At 39.0% G+C, this 12306-nt stretch overlaps 2 protein-coding genes across 5 annotated transcripts in view; one reads left to right on the forward strand and one right to left on the reverse strand.

Annotated features, from left to right (window-relative positions):
- The window catches only part of GPATCH11 (G-patch domain containing 11), a 15000-nt gene continuing 2694 nt past the window's right edge, over positions 1 to 12306 (forward strand). Inside the window, exons 1-9 of one of the 4 annotated variants that reach the window (XM_058800782.1) lie at positions 1 to 374; positions 475 to 701; positions 1547 to 1588; positions 1668 to 1788; positions 2482 to 2572; positions 3739 to 3825; positions 4554 to 4635; positions 5211 to 5296; positions 7967 to 8249. In XM_058800782.1, coding sequence (XP_058656765.1) covers positions 328 to 374; positions 475 to 701; positions 1547 to 1588; positions 1668 to 1788; positions 2482 to 2572; positions 3739 to 3825; positions 4554 to 4635; positions 5211 to 5266 — 753 coding nt within the window. In that variant the 5' untranslated portion in view covers positions 1 to 327 and the 3' untranslated portion in view covers positions 5267 to 5296; positions 7967 to 8249. Of the gene's footprint in view, positions 375 to 474; positions 702 to 1546; positions 1589 to 1667; positions 1789 to 2481; positions 2573 to 3720; positions 3826 to 4553; positions 4636 to 5210; positions 5297 to 7210; positions 7945 to 7966; positions 8250 to 12306 lie in introns of those variants that run through there. The other 3 variants (XM_058800781.1, XM_058800778.1, XM_058800780.1) reach the window with 3 other exon arrangements.
- The window catches only part of EIF2AK2 (eukaryotic translation initiation factor 2 alpha kinase 2), a 23240-nt gene continuing 15816 nt past the window's right edge, over positions 4883 to 12306 (reverse strand). Inside the window, exons 13-16 of the mRNA XM_058800777.1 lie at positions 12011 to 12136; positions 11344 to 11439; positions 8339 to 8401; positions 4883 to 8244 (exon numbers count right to left, since the gene is read on the reverse strand). Of these exons, the coding sequence (XP_058656760.1) occupies positions 8125 to 8244; positions 8339 to 8401; positions 11344 to 11439; positions 12011 to 12136 (405 nt within the window). The 3' untranslated portion in view covers positions 4883 to 8124. The remainder of the gene's footprint in view (positions 8245 to 8338; positions 8402 to 11343; positions 11440 to 12010; positions 12137 to 12306) is intronic.

A 12306-nucleotide genomic window follows, 5' to 3' on the forward strand; every position in this document is an offset into this window, starting at 1 on the left:
GCCCGGTGGGTGCGCGGTTCCCGGGCTGCTCCCGCCGCTGTCCCTGCTCCTGGCGCTCGGCTGCAGCTCGCGGGGGCTCCCGGGCGTGGAGCGGCGTCGCGGCCGCCCGTCGTGGTCGTAGCGGAGCCCAGGCAGACGCGCTGTGGGCTTGGGGGCGGGCGTGGGTGCCCCGGGGCTGGGGACAGCCCGGCCCGACGGGTTCGGGTGTTTTCGTCCCTCGACTCCCCCGTCCCCCACCTCGCAGGGGACGCACAGAGAAATAAAATGCTCGGTAACGCGCACTGACGGTGTCCATAGGCGAGGCGTCGGCATAGAGGCGTGCTAAGCATGGAGGGAGATGAAGAGGAAGACTATATGTCTGATTTATTTCTTAAGTAAGTAGGCAGGTCTTTTTTTTCACCCCTCTTAAGTGATTGTAAACCTGTTAAAAAAGGAAAAAACACATTAATATTTGCTGGAATTACTAACCCGCAGACAGGATGTCAGGCCAGGCTTGCCCATGGCGAGGCGGGTGAAGGAAGCTATTCAGAAAGAAGAAAAGCAAAAAGAAGCCAATGAGAAGAACAGACAAAAAAGCATAAAAGAAGAAGAAAAAGAGAGACGTGACTTGGTATTGAAAAGTGCATTGGGCAACGAGAACAAAGGCTTTGCTTTGCTCCAGAAGATGGGCTACAAGAGCGGCCAGGCCCTTGGCAAAAGTGGTAAGTTTGTCGCTCTCTGGAAGTGTATGTCTGTATTCAGTTATACCTTAATATTTTACAGACTGCAGCTGTCACTTCATTTGTTGACACGTCAGTAAGTGCCTCTTGGAGAGCCATAGCTTTACAGAACTGTGAAGGTGCCGTGACAGAACAAAATATGAGAGCAAATCCCTAAAACTGAAGTAAAAATACTACAGACTGTTGAGGGATGCAAGGGACGAGCGGCACTTGCAGCTCAGTAAGTGCACTTGTGTACCTTCATACCTACAGGAATTGCATTAAGGATGTTTTGATGGTTTTGCAAAGCTAATAGTGTTCAAAAAAACCATCAGACCCTCTTGAAATTTATAGGTGGATTTTGAAAAAGAAACAATGCACACTGGCCTGCCCTTATGAAGCCTTAATGGATGAAGTAAAATCAGTAAAACAAGGAATTAATAACTGCTGTGCCAGTTCAGCATCTCTGGCAGACAACCACAATGAACTGGCCCAGACAGACTCTTTTTATTCTTCATCATTGTTGTGAGATTGCAGAATGAAAAGGCTCCAGAAGGCAGTAACAAAGCAGTCTTCATCACAGGCATCTTGCACCTGTCAACACCTTTTCTTTCAGTTTGGTCCTGTCACAAAAAAGTACATAGGATTCCAGCAGACAAGCCAAAAAAGAGAGGGACTTTCCAGTACAGCTGTGTCATTTGTAATGCACTAAATGTGTATTGATTGGGAAGTTTTCAACTTCCAAGCAAAAAAATCACAATAATGGCAAATACCTACTTGAATATACTGCACAAATCATTATTTGAAAAATCTCTGGTTTTTAAATTGACTTTTTTTTTCTCTCACAGGAGAAGGCATTGTTGAACCTATTCCTCTGAACATAAAAACAGGTTTGTGGTGCTTTCTGATTTATTTAGTTACTTATCAGAGCTTCTCAATTGCTTACATTCATCTTTTAAACTTACATAGGCAGAAGTGGGCTTGGTCATGAGGAATTAAAAAAGAGAAAAGCTGAAGAAAAACTGGAAAACTATAGACAAAAACTCCATATGAAAAAACAAGCAAATGAACAAGCTGCAGATCAGTTCAGGTAAAATCATATGACTGATATTCCACGGAATATCTAAATAGCAATTCTTTTGCTGGTGTTTGATTATTCTTTTAATGTGCTAGTATTTTTGAATGTTTGAATGAAGGGGGAGAGTTACAATACAGAGGAATTGTTTCTCAGTTCTAAAGCAAAAGCAGATGAACACTGTAATGCTAAAAGCATGTGCTGCACCTTTTAGTTTTGTAATTGTTAATAAAGCAAACAACATAGATACTAACTTTTCTCAAGTCATGTGCAGCTTTTTTAATTGGAGAAACATATTTTGAAATATAAAATCCACAGATATTCCTGAACACTGTTGGTATAATGGTTTTAAAAGTCAGGGTACATTTTTAAAGATTGTAATGTTTTGGTTTTCTCCTGATCTTCTTGTAATATACGGAGAAGCTGAGGAAAGGCTCTATCTTTTGCAGATGTTTAGTGAACCAGTTTTTAATGTCTTAGGAAAATCTAATGAAGAAACAGTGTAGTGTGGTCAAAAAAGGTGTCTTGAAGGTGTAATTCCCAAGAAATACAAGTGTGCTCCCACAGAATTAATGTCAGAATGACTTAAATTCAATGTTGTTCAGGTCTGAGAAAATTAGTAGGAATAGAATCTTAGATTTTGGGGTTTTGTAATGCATCTGTCACTGTGTGTCTGCCTGCTTATTTACTTCTGCTTGTTCTTAACAGAATAAGATTCAAAACCAAACAAGAAGAACGTAAGATGGAAGGGGACCTGCGAAAAAGCCAGAGGGCCTGCCAGCAACTAGATATGCAAAAAGTGAGTCCTGGGGGATTTTCTGGAGGCTTGGAAGGAAGAATTAAGAGGTTAGAGATACAGGCTGCAATGTAGTGGTTCAGTTCTTGCAAGTTCTCTAAAATTGTGGGGTAACTAGCTTAAGTCTTGGTGTTTGGCAACACTTCAGTCCTCTTAAAATATTTCAAAGTCTATGTCTGTACCATTAAGATAGTTGAAGATGCACAACAACCTCATGGTAACTTACATGAGGACCTGTGGTTGTGCTTCTGGATTTTTGTAGTTACTTCTGAGCTGTTTGCATATCTTCCAGTAGCCAGTATCAGGCCTTCCTATATAATGGTGCTGTTTGCTTCAAGTGAGGGAGCAACATCATCATGCAGTGATTGACATTTGGAATGGGCTTTGGAAGTCATTGTGTTCAGCCTTTTTCCTCAAGCAGAGTCACTTAAAGCAGGTTGTCCAGGACCAGGCAGATCTTTAGTACCTCCAAGAATGGGGATCATCACTGAGGGAGTCAGCAATTTCACCAAAGTAGCATTAAAAGCAAACAAAAAAAGCTACACAAAACAAAGTACCTTCCACATGCAAGGAATACCATGGGTAATAGTAGTGAACCACTATGAATTTTTGCCACTGGAAAACTTAAAGGGTTCTTTTGCCCCCCTCTATTAACCAGGTAGAGGTTAATACCACCTCATAATTTTTGCTGAGATTATTCAATATTACTTAGTTTGCTTCAAATGAAGTCAGCTAAATGAAGCTTAGATCATCCTTGTTTACTTTGCTTCCTTTAACTTTTCCTGAGGTGAATTATGAAGCACTGTGTGATCTCTTGGTAACAAAACTTGGGGCATATCTTCAACTGATAAACAAGGGTATCTGCTCACAGGCTTGGTGTGAGATTACATTGCTGTGTAGCCTTGCACATACCAAACATAGGTGAAATAGAACTAGTTGTTAGCATTGACATTGTTAAAAAAAAAAGTGAAAAAGTTGAAAAAAGTCTTGTAGACTGCTGTACTTACCTACAGCCTTAGTAATTCTTGGTTATACTATACATGCAAGTTTTAAAGTCTAACAGCTCACTTCCTAGAAATTACTTTTATCCAGCATTTACAAGAAAACTTAAAAAGACAGATAATTTCCATTTAAATCCCTTGTTATTTAAGGATATTGATGTTCCCAAGGAGACTTGGTTTTGGATAGAACCTGAAGAGGAAGACAAAAAGGATGAGGAAGACAAGGAAGATGACTGCACAAGCTCAGACTTAAGTGTAAGTTTAAGGTCTTCAACTGAATTAATTGCTCAATTCAAAATTAAATTTAATATTCCTTGAAACAGTGTGTGTCTATACATACACGTTTCCCACTGTAGAAAAGGGTCTCTTTGCAATCCCAGAGCACTGACTTTCATAGCAGTTACATGCTAAATTATAAAATATTAAACCAGTGATATATTGCTCATGTGTTTTGTGGCTGATCTTTGAAAAAATTAGCCGAGAAATTAAATTTTAACTTTTTTTTTGCCTTAGCCAAGATACACAAGATCACAGATACTTGCTTTTGAGTTTTAATTTTGACTGGAAGTTTAGAGTCACTAATTTCTGAAAATGCTTCACAGAATATCTCAAGATGGACATTGGAAATACATATTTTTTAAGAACTAGGTTACACAGCTGTTGGTAGCCTATGTGTTCAATTGGCAGAGATTAGATGTGAAAAAATCCCCAGAAGATACCATATACATGAAATCAGGGAGCTAAGTAATATTTTTAGCTCTCTGGTCAGTGCAGGTTTTTAGCTGGAAAGAAGGATTAACTTTCCAGAGATCATGAATTCCTGTGCACTCTTCTACAAATGTGGGAAACTTCATGTCCTACTGAGCTCCAGTATTGTAATGTGCACAGCATTAGGTTAAACACTTTGTTTTAGCAAGCCAGTAGCTCAAAGTGGTTTATGTCATGTGAGGCCCAGGTCATCACATAGCTGTACATATCTCTAGGTATCAGAAAAGCTGCACATCCTGACGGCCTATTTGAGAGAGGAGCACTTCTATTGCATTTGGTGTGGAACAACCTATGAAGGTGAGAGTGAACTAAGCTTTTGTAGGTGCTTTACTTTGCTTATGCAGCTAGACTCCAGCAGTAGAATATAGTCTTGGTTTTTCTCTTACTGCAGCTTCCAAATCTACATAGCAAATTTACCTTCCAGGCTGCTGGTTTTTGCACAAAGCTTTGTACATATTGTTATTGTGATTGTTAGCCAAGTTTTAGGTTTATATGCAGAAAAACCAAAAGCACACAAAAAAAAAACCACACACAACAAAACACAGCAAACCATACTGAAATTTATTTGATTTATATTAAAATTTAATTAGTTTTGAGAAAACATAGTTCAGATGTTAAAACCAATACCATAAAAAGTTGCAGAAGTTGGCAGGTGTTTCTAAAACAATTAGAACACCATCTACTTTCACAACACCAAAGTGTAGAATTTGTCTTTGTTTTTAAATTTGTTTTAAAAAAAAATTGAGAGTTACTAACTTGTAAACCTTGAATTCTATTTAATCTGTTCTACACGGATTCTAGAAATACTTCTAGCAACCATTTTTTCCTTCCCTGAGCTGCAATTACTCACTTTTTTCCTGCTTATCCTGTAGACTCTGAAGATTTATCTTCAAACTGTCCTGGAGACAGTGCTGCAGATCATGACTAAAGCCAGTCTAAAGGAAGAAGCCCTATATAAGTACGTATAATTCATAGTATCTTTTAAAAGGCTTGGAGCTATGCCATACTCAAGAATTCATACCAAAGTATGCAGAAGAAGAGTTTAAGTTGACAAGCTAAATTCATGTTTTCTGTTTGATGCACAATTTAATAGGAATTAAAAGTTGGTATTTGTAATTGAACTAACATAATTGAGAGGTAGGTTCAGTCTCTCACATCGTTGTTTATGCACTGCCCAACTGGTAATAAAATTCAAGTTTAAGTAAAGGCATAATTATTGGCCAATCACTTTATTGCATAATGTGTTAAACCAGGTTTTTTCATCTTTACAGAGATGCCTAAATACCAGACTGGTTTTGCTTACTATCTTAAACTTGGTGGAAAAAAAAAAACTTGTGAAACATGACAGTGATATTACTTGAACCAATATTCTGTTGTATATAAAGATGAATATTTTCCATAATTAAACAGAATTAGATCATGATGGTGGGGTTTCATTTTTTTTACATAAAATACATTTTAATAGATCTTTTATTTTTAGGTAACAGCAGTCAGTACTATAACTAGCCATTTATAAAAAGTTAATGATGAAATATACAAATACTATGCAGGGAAAATATATCAAAAACTCCTGATGCAAACTACTGTTACAAACTGATACAGTATTACTTAACAGCAAGAAAGTAATGATACTACTTTGCTCTGTCCAAAAACTGTAAAGGAAATTCAGCCAAGAGATTGTCCATTTTCATATTATGAATAGTTTCGTAGAATTGTTTAAGTTGGAACAGACCTTTAAGATCATCAAATCCAACTATGTGTTAATTTTATATAGATAAAACAATTATATATTTATATAGATCAAATTTATTTATATAGATTAAACATATTTTTTATGTTTATTTTTATATAACCAATAGATTAAAGAGAAGAGAAAGCAGCAATAGTAGTATTCTGTCTGTAAGGGTATATAATTTCTCACAGATCTTGACCACTGCAAAGAAATACTAATTAGTTTAGCATAGTGAAATACTTTATGTATGCCAGTCAAGGATAAGGTTAGGAAAGCATAAAGCCCTGATGGAATTCAATCTGGCCAGGGATGTCAAGGAGAAGATTAGATTCAAGAAAATCTGAAGAACCTAGAGATGCCCAAGTCCATGGGACCTGCTGACATGCATCCACTGGTCCTGAGGGAACTGGCAAATGAAGTTGCTTGAGTTGGAATTGTTCAGCCTAGAAAAGAGAAGGCTCTGCAGAGACCTTACAGCAGCCTTTCAGTACCTAAAGGGGGCTGCCAAAAGAGCTGGAAGGGACTTTTTCCAAGGGCATGTAGTGACAGGACAAGGAGGAATTGCTTCAAAGTGAAAGGTTGAGATAAGATATTGGGAAGAAATTCTTTACTATGAAGATTATGAAGCACTGAACAGGTTTCCTAGAGAAGCTGTGGATACCCCGTTGCTGGCAGTGTTCAAACAAGGCCTTGAGTAATGTCATCTACTGGGAAGTGTCCCTGCCCAGGGTAGGGGGGGTTGAAACAGGATGATCTTTAAGGTCCCTTCCAACCCAAACCATTCTATGATTCTATATATGTCATTCATGATAAAGAGAAAAAAAGAAAGCAGTGTAAGGCCTTAAAAATTACACAATCACATTCTTATTTAGCAACAAATACTTACACCAGAACACCAGTAATTTCCCTCAGAATATAAACACTGTACTGTTTCTTTTAGAGCAGTCACCCACTTTTAACCCATTTAACATATCAGAAAAAGCATACAGTACTTCACATATTACCTATTTTTTTTGCTTAGAAATCTCTGCTCATTTGCCCTTGCAGAGTTACATTGACCCCACATCAATGAACAGTTTGACAAGATAGAGTTCAAAGACAAACACCTGTCTTTTCACAAATGTGCCTCTCTTTTCACAGGTGAAGAGTAGCAGAGAACCTGCTGTTCCCTTTTGTGGGGCTGGCAGTGAGCACACCAGAGATACTAAGTACAGTTATTCAGGATTAGGCATGCCTCAGTATTACAATAAGGGACTAAAACCTATAAGCATGGAATGTTTAAAGTGCTCTTTCAGCCTAGGATTTCAAATGGTTACTACTGAGGCAATTTTCCTATAATGAAGAGAATTGTCCTATATTAATAGCACCTTGAATGTTCCTTTCCAAAAAAGACACCATAAAAACCTAAAGTTTTCAAAAATTGAGCTTTGTTCTAAATTAGATTTCCTAGAAGCTGAATGTTTAACATTTACAGAAATCCTCATTTTACAAGTTTAAATTCTAGAGCACTGAAGGTGCTAGGTCATCAGCAGCTGTGGAGAGATAAGAAAACTTACAGTACTGAAATTCAGTGAAGAATAATGTGCACCTATTTCCTTTTCTGCCAAAACTAGTCTTGGTAGTAATGGAGCATTCCAATAATTATTAACAGTATCACTGAACAAATCAGAAAGGTTTGAGTCACATACCACCAGACAGCAGTTCTTCCATGGAAAGCAATAGATAACCTTAAGGGCTAATGGGTGCAGCACATGCAGGGATTTAGCACAACCCAGTTAGCACTTTAGCACATCAACATGATCTCGAAGGGGAAAAGGAGCAGGTACTTATTGTGCAAAACAGTCCAGCTCATCCACAACCTATGTTTCCAGGTAAAAACTGTGTGATTTCTTGCAGACTTGCCCTGTCCTGGTTGCAGCTGGCAGATATAAATGGTGAAGTGGCCAAGGAAAAGACACACCCCAAGTCTTGCTGTTGCTTCTGACATCTGTTGTCATTTCACCAATTGTAATAAATTCATCAAACTCTGGATTTGACACAGTGTGAAGGGACATTCAATAAGAATAATTTCTAAGTGCCTTCTCTTTATCAACAGAATTAAGAAGGTCAAGTAGATGAGATATAGTGATTCTTCCAGAAGGGTCTGTTGAAAGCATCTTTTTGATTATGGATGCCTGAAAAAAAAAAAATTAAATGTCAATAGTTTGGTTTTTGGTGGTTTTTTTTTTTTTATTAATACAGTACCAAAAATATATTAAAATCCCATACCTCTGCTGGAAATTGATTTTTGAAGTACTCTGGAAGTTCACCTGCTCTAATAGAAGACCATACCTGAAATACATAAAAGAGAATAGTTTTGGTATGCTTTCATTTGTTTTGTTTTGTATCTCCACCTTATAACCCATATAGTTTACTGAAGTACTTAGGAAAACACAAATGTATAGGAAATGTAAGGCTTCAGAAGGTAACTGTAAACAGTTTGAAAGTTGGGGCTTTTTTCATTTAGTTGTGCTTTGGTTTGGTTTTATGGCCTTTTCATCAATTATTTTCCATTTCTAAGCTTAAAAGCTTCACACACAACAATTGTTTCAATCTTCCTCTATTTCAGAACCATTATCTTTCTTTCCTTAATTTAAAAGTAATGGATTTATATTGTCTAATGACATTGAAAGAAAAGAAAAAAGCAAGACAACTGAATTTCTGTTTCCAAGCCAAGCAGGTGTGTTTCCTCCTTTTTATCATATCCAGTACCACACATTTATTTCTATGTCATTGCATAAAATGCTACATGGACTTCAAAGCAACTAACAAAAGATTTGCCATTATGTGCTTTAGAACTGGCTTTTAGTTAATTTATTTTCTCTGTGACAGTGTCTCTCACAACATCCTGATAGGCAAGCTCAGGAAGAGCAGGCTGGACAAATGGATGGTGAGGTGGACTGAGAACTGGCTGAACAGCAGGTCCCAGAGGGTCACACTCAGCAGGACAGGGTCGAGTAGGAGGCCTGTCACCAGTGGCGTCCTCCTAGCTTCAATACTGAGCCTAGTACTGTTTAACTTGTTCATCAATGACCTGGATGAAGGGCCAGATGCCTCCTCAGCAGGTTCACTGATGACACAAAACTGGGAGGAGTGGCCAATGCCCCAGAGGGCTGTGCAGGCCTTGGGAAGGACTTCAGCAGGCTGGAGAGATGGACAGGGAGGAACCTTGTGAAATTCCACAACAGGAAATACAGAGTCCTGCGCCTGGGGAGAAATAACCCTGGGCAATAACACCAGCTGGTGGCTGACCTGCTGGAAAGCAGCTCTGTGGAAAAGGACCTGGGGGTCCTGGTGGACAACAAGCCATCCATGAGCCAGCAGTGAGCCCTTGTGGCCAAGAAGGCCAATGGAATCCTGGGGTGCATTAGGAAGGGCACTGCCAGCAGGTCAAGGGAGCTGATCCTGCCCCTCTGTCCAGCCCTGGTGAGGCACAGCTGCAGTGCTGAGTCCAGTCCTGGCTCCTCAGGACAGGAGAGACATGGAGCCCCCGGAGTGGCTCCAGTGAGGGTAACAAAGATGATTGAGGCTCTGGAGCATCTCTCTAATGAGGAAAGGCTGAGGGAGCTGGGCCTGTTCAGCCTGGAGAAGAGGCATCTGAAGGGAGGTGCCAGCAGGATGGAGCCAGGCTCTGCTCCGTGGTGCCAAGCAATAGCACAGGAGGCAATGGGCAGGAACTGATGCACAGGAAGCTCCACCTGAACATGAGGAAGAACTTTACTGTGTGGGTGACTGAGCACTGGAACAGACTGTCCAGAGAACTTGTGGAGTCTCCCTGACTGGAGATACACTGGACACAAGCCCAAGTAATGTGCTCTAGGGAGCCCTGCTTGAAGAGGTAGGCTGCATTAGATGACCTCCAGTGGCCCCTTCCACCTTCACCCATTCTGTGATTCTGCAAGTGGCTTTCTGGGTAAAGAGGGCAGTCTGCTTAATTCATTTGCTGTTTACTAGTGTAATGTCTGCCTGAAGATGACAGTCATGTTCTTGGACTTAGCTGTGTATCCTGAATCATCAGCTATCCCCATAAGCCTGGCATAGCAAGCCCTTTACAACTGCTATCCAGTAAAACAACAGCTCCCATGAACTTGGAGTTTTTTCCCTTCTCTTTTAGCAGTAGCTTCAGGCCTGTGACCTTACCTGCTGGGGATCAATAACTGAACCAGTAACTCAGCACAGAATAATCAACTTTGCTTTTACATTATGTTCTTACAACAGGGCTTGGCAACACTAGAGTTTGTCATGTTCCATTAAGTGAAATTCTTTCTGACCTAATGGAGCAGCTGAAGACCATCCTAGGACTTTCCATCCACATAACTTTCCCACCTGCCTGCAGAGCACAAGATTTTTATAATTTAAGGAAATAGTGCTTTTCCAACTGTAAACACCATGGAACTGCACATGCATTTGCAGTCAACTGTGAGCAGGAACAGAAGATCTGAGGAAGTACTGCAAGGTGGCTGGAGAGAGCCAAGTTGAACAGACACACTGGTATGATCTTCTCATACTGGCGAAAGGATCTGGCTGTTCAAAAGCTGAATCCAACCACAATTACTTTGGACAAGATACCCAGCAGCTACACTGTCCTACCAATATGCAGGTTTGCACATAAAAAGCTCAACACACATACAGGATACCTTTTTTAAAAAAAGCTTAAGTAACATGGGCTTTCTTTTTGAAATAATATCTGTTTCACTTAAAGTAACATGTTCCAAATCACTTTTGTTTTCATCTTGGAAAACTGCAAGGCTTTTGATTTGCTAGAAACTCTTCTTGCTCCACTGTGCAGTGAAGACAAGAACATGGCAGAGACAAAACTCACCCATCCATAATTTTTGTTTTCTAAAATTAGAAAAACATTCCCTTTAAGTTTCTGATCCAAGAAAAAATTTATAAGAAACTTGACATCCTTTTTTGCATGACATGATCCTTTAGCATGCTTGGGCTTTGGTGTATATATAGTAGGACAGAAGTGGACTAAACTGTAGTATTTCCCTCAGTTATGACATTTCAACTGAGGTATGAGGATTTACAGGCTTTATGGAAATGAATTAAGGAAAAAGATGTAAATAGAGATATTATTCAAGTTTAAGAGATTCCTTCTAGAACTATCAATAAGTGATACCAGTTATCAATACCAGATATCAATAAGTGATATCTAGCTATCAATAAGTGATACCAGAAGCAAGGCAAAACAACAACAGTGGGCATTTTTAAATTTAAAGATTACATACCTCACTTTTTTCATGAGCAGTGATTGCCGAAAGAATTTCAAACCAAATTAATCCCAAAGCATAAATATCTACTTCCTTTCCATATTTGGTCCCAATCTAGAAGGATTAGAACAGAACAATACAAGTATCAAATCCAACTGGAGAACAGCACTTCCTAAAAGCAAAATTTGAAGTCAGCAGAAATTTCTACCCCAAGGCTACAGGACTGGCCCGACTCAATACCCTTCTAAGTTGTTAACCCTTTCTGCCTCAGACCTGTTAAATAGTGACTATTATGTCACACTGAACACCCTGAAATTAAGACTTCTACATACCTATACAGATAAAGCATGCCAATATTGCCTGTGACAAATAATGAAACAAACAGAGAAGCTCAAATGATGCAATTAACAGGGGCCCTAAATTCAAATTTAAATATATGTCTGGCAGCCTGGTTTTACACGAGCATTCCTTACAGCATGCAGTGTGAGACTATGTTCACACAGAGCAAAAATCTTTACCACACTTGTAATAAAGCTTTATCCAGAGTACAGTTATTCTCTCATACAGTCATACCAGGGAACTTTAGGCAACTTGATTTATTATTGAGATTAGGATTGAGAACATCCAATGCTGAGTTCATAATGCACATCTAATTACAGAGACACTAATACAGCAGGACAATTACCTGTTCTGGTGCCATATACGATCTTGTTCCTCTGTTCTCAGTCAGAGTCTCAAATGCCACAGAAGTCACAAGACCAAAGTCGCCTATTTTTATTTTATTATCATGTGATATGAATATATTCTGAGGCTATTTTCATATATATAAATAAAAAGAAAAAAAATTACCAAATGATCAAGGTTTATCACCACACCAAGCATAATCAGCCACAGAAGTGTTTCCCTTAAAATCTGATGATTGTTCAGAAAGTAGCATTAACAAACTGATGGTGCAGAAAAAGGAAAAACTTAAATCAAGTT

Source organism: Ammospiza caudacuta, chromosome 3 (genome assembly GCF_027887145.1).
Source record: "Ammospiza caudacuta isolate bAmmCau1 chromosome 3, bAmmCau1.pri, whole genome shotgun sequence".
NCBI classification, from domain to species: Eukaryota; Metazoa; Chordata; class Aves; order Passeriformes; family Passerellidae; genus Ammospiza; species Ammospiza caudacuta.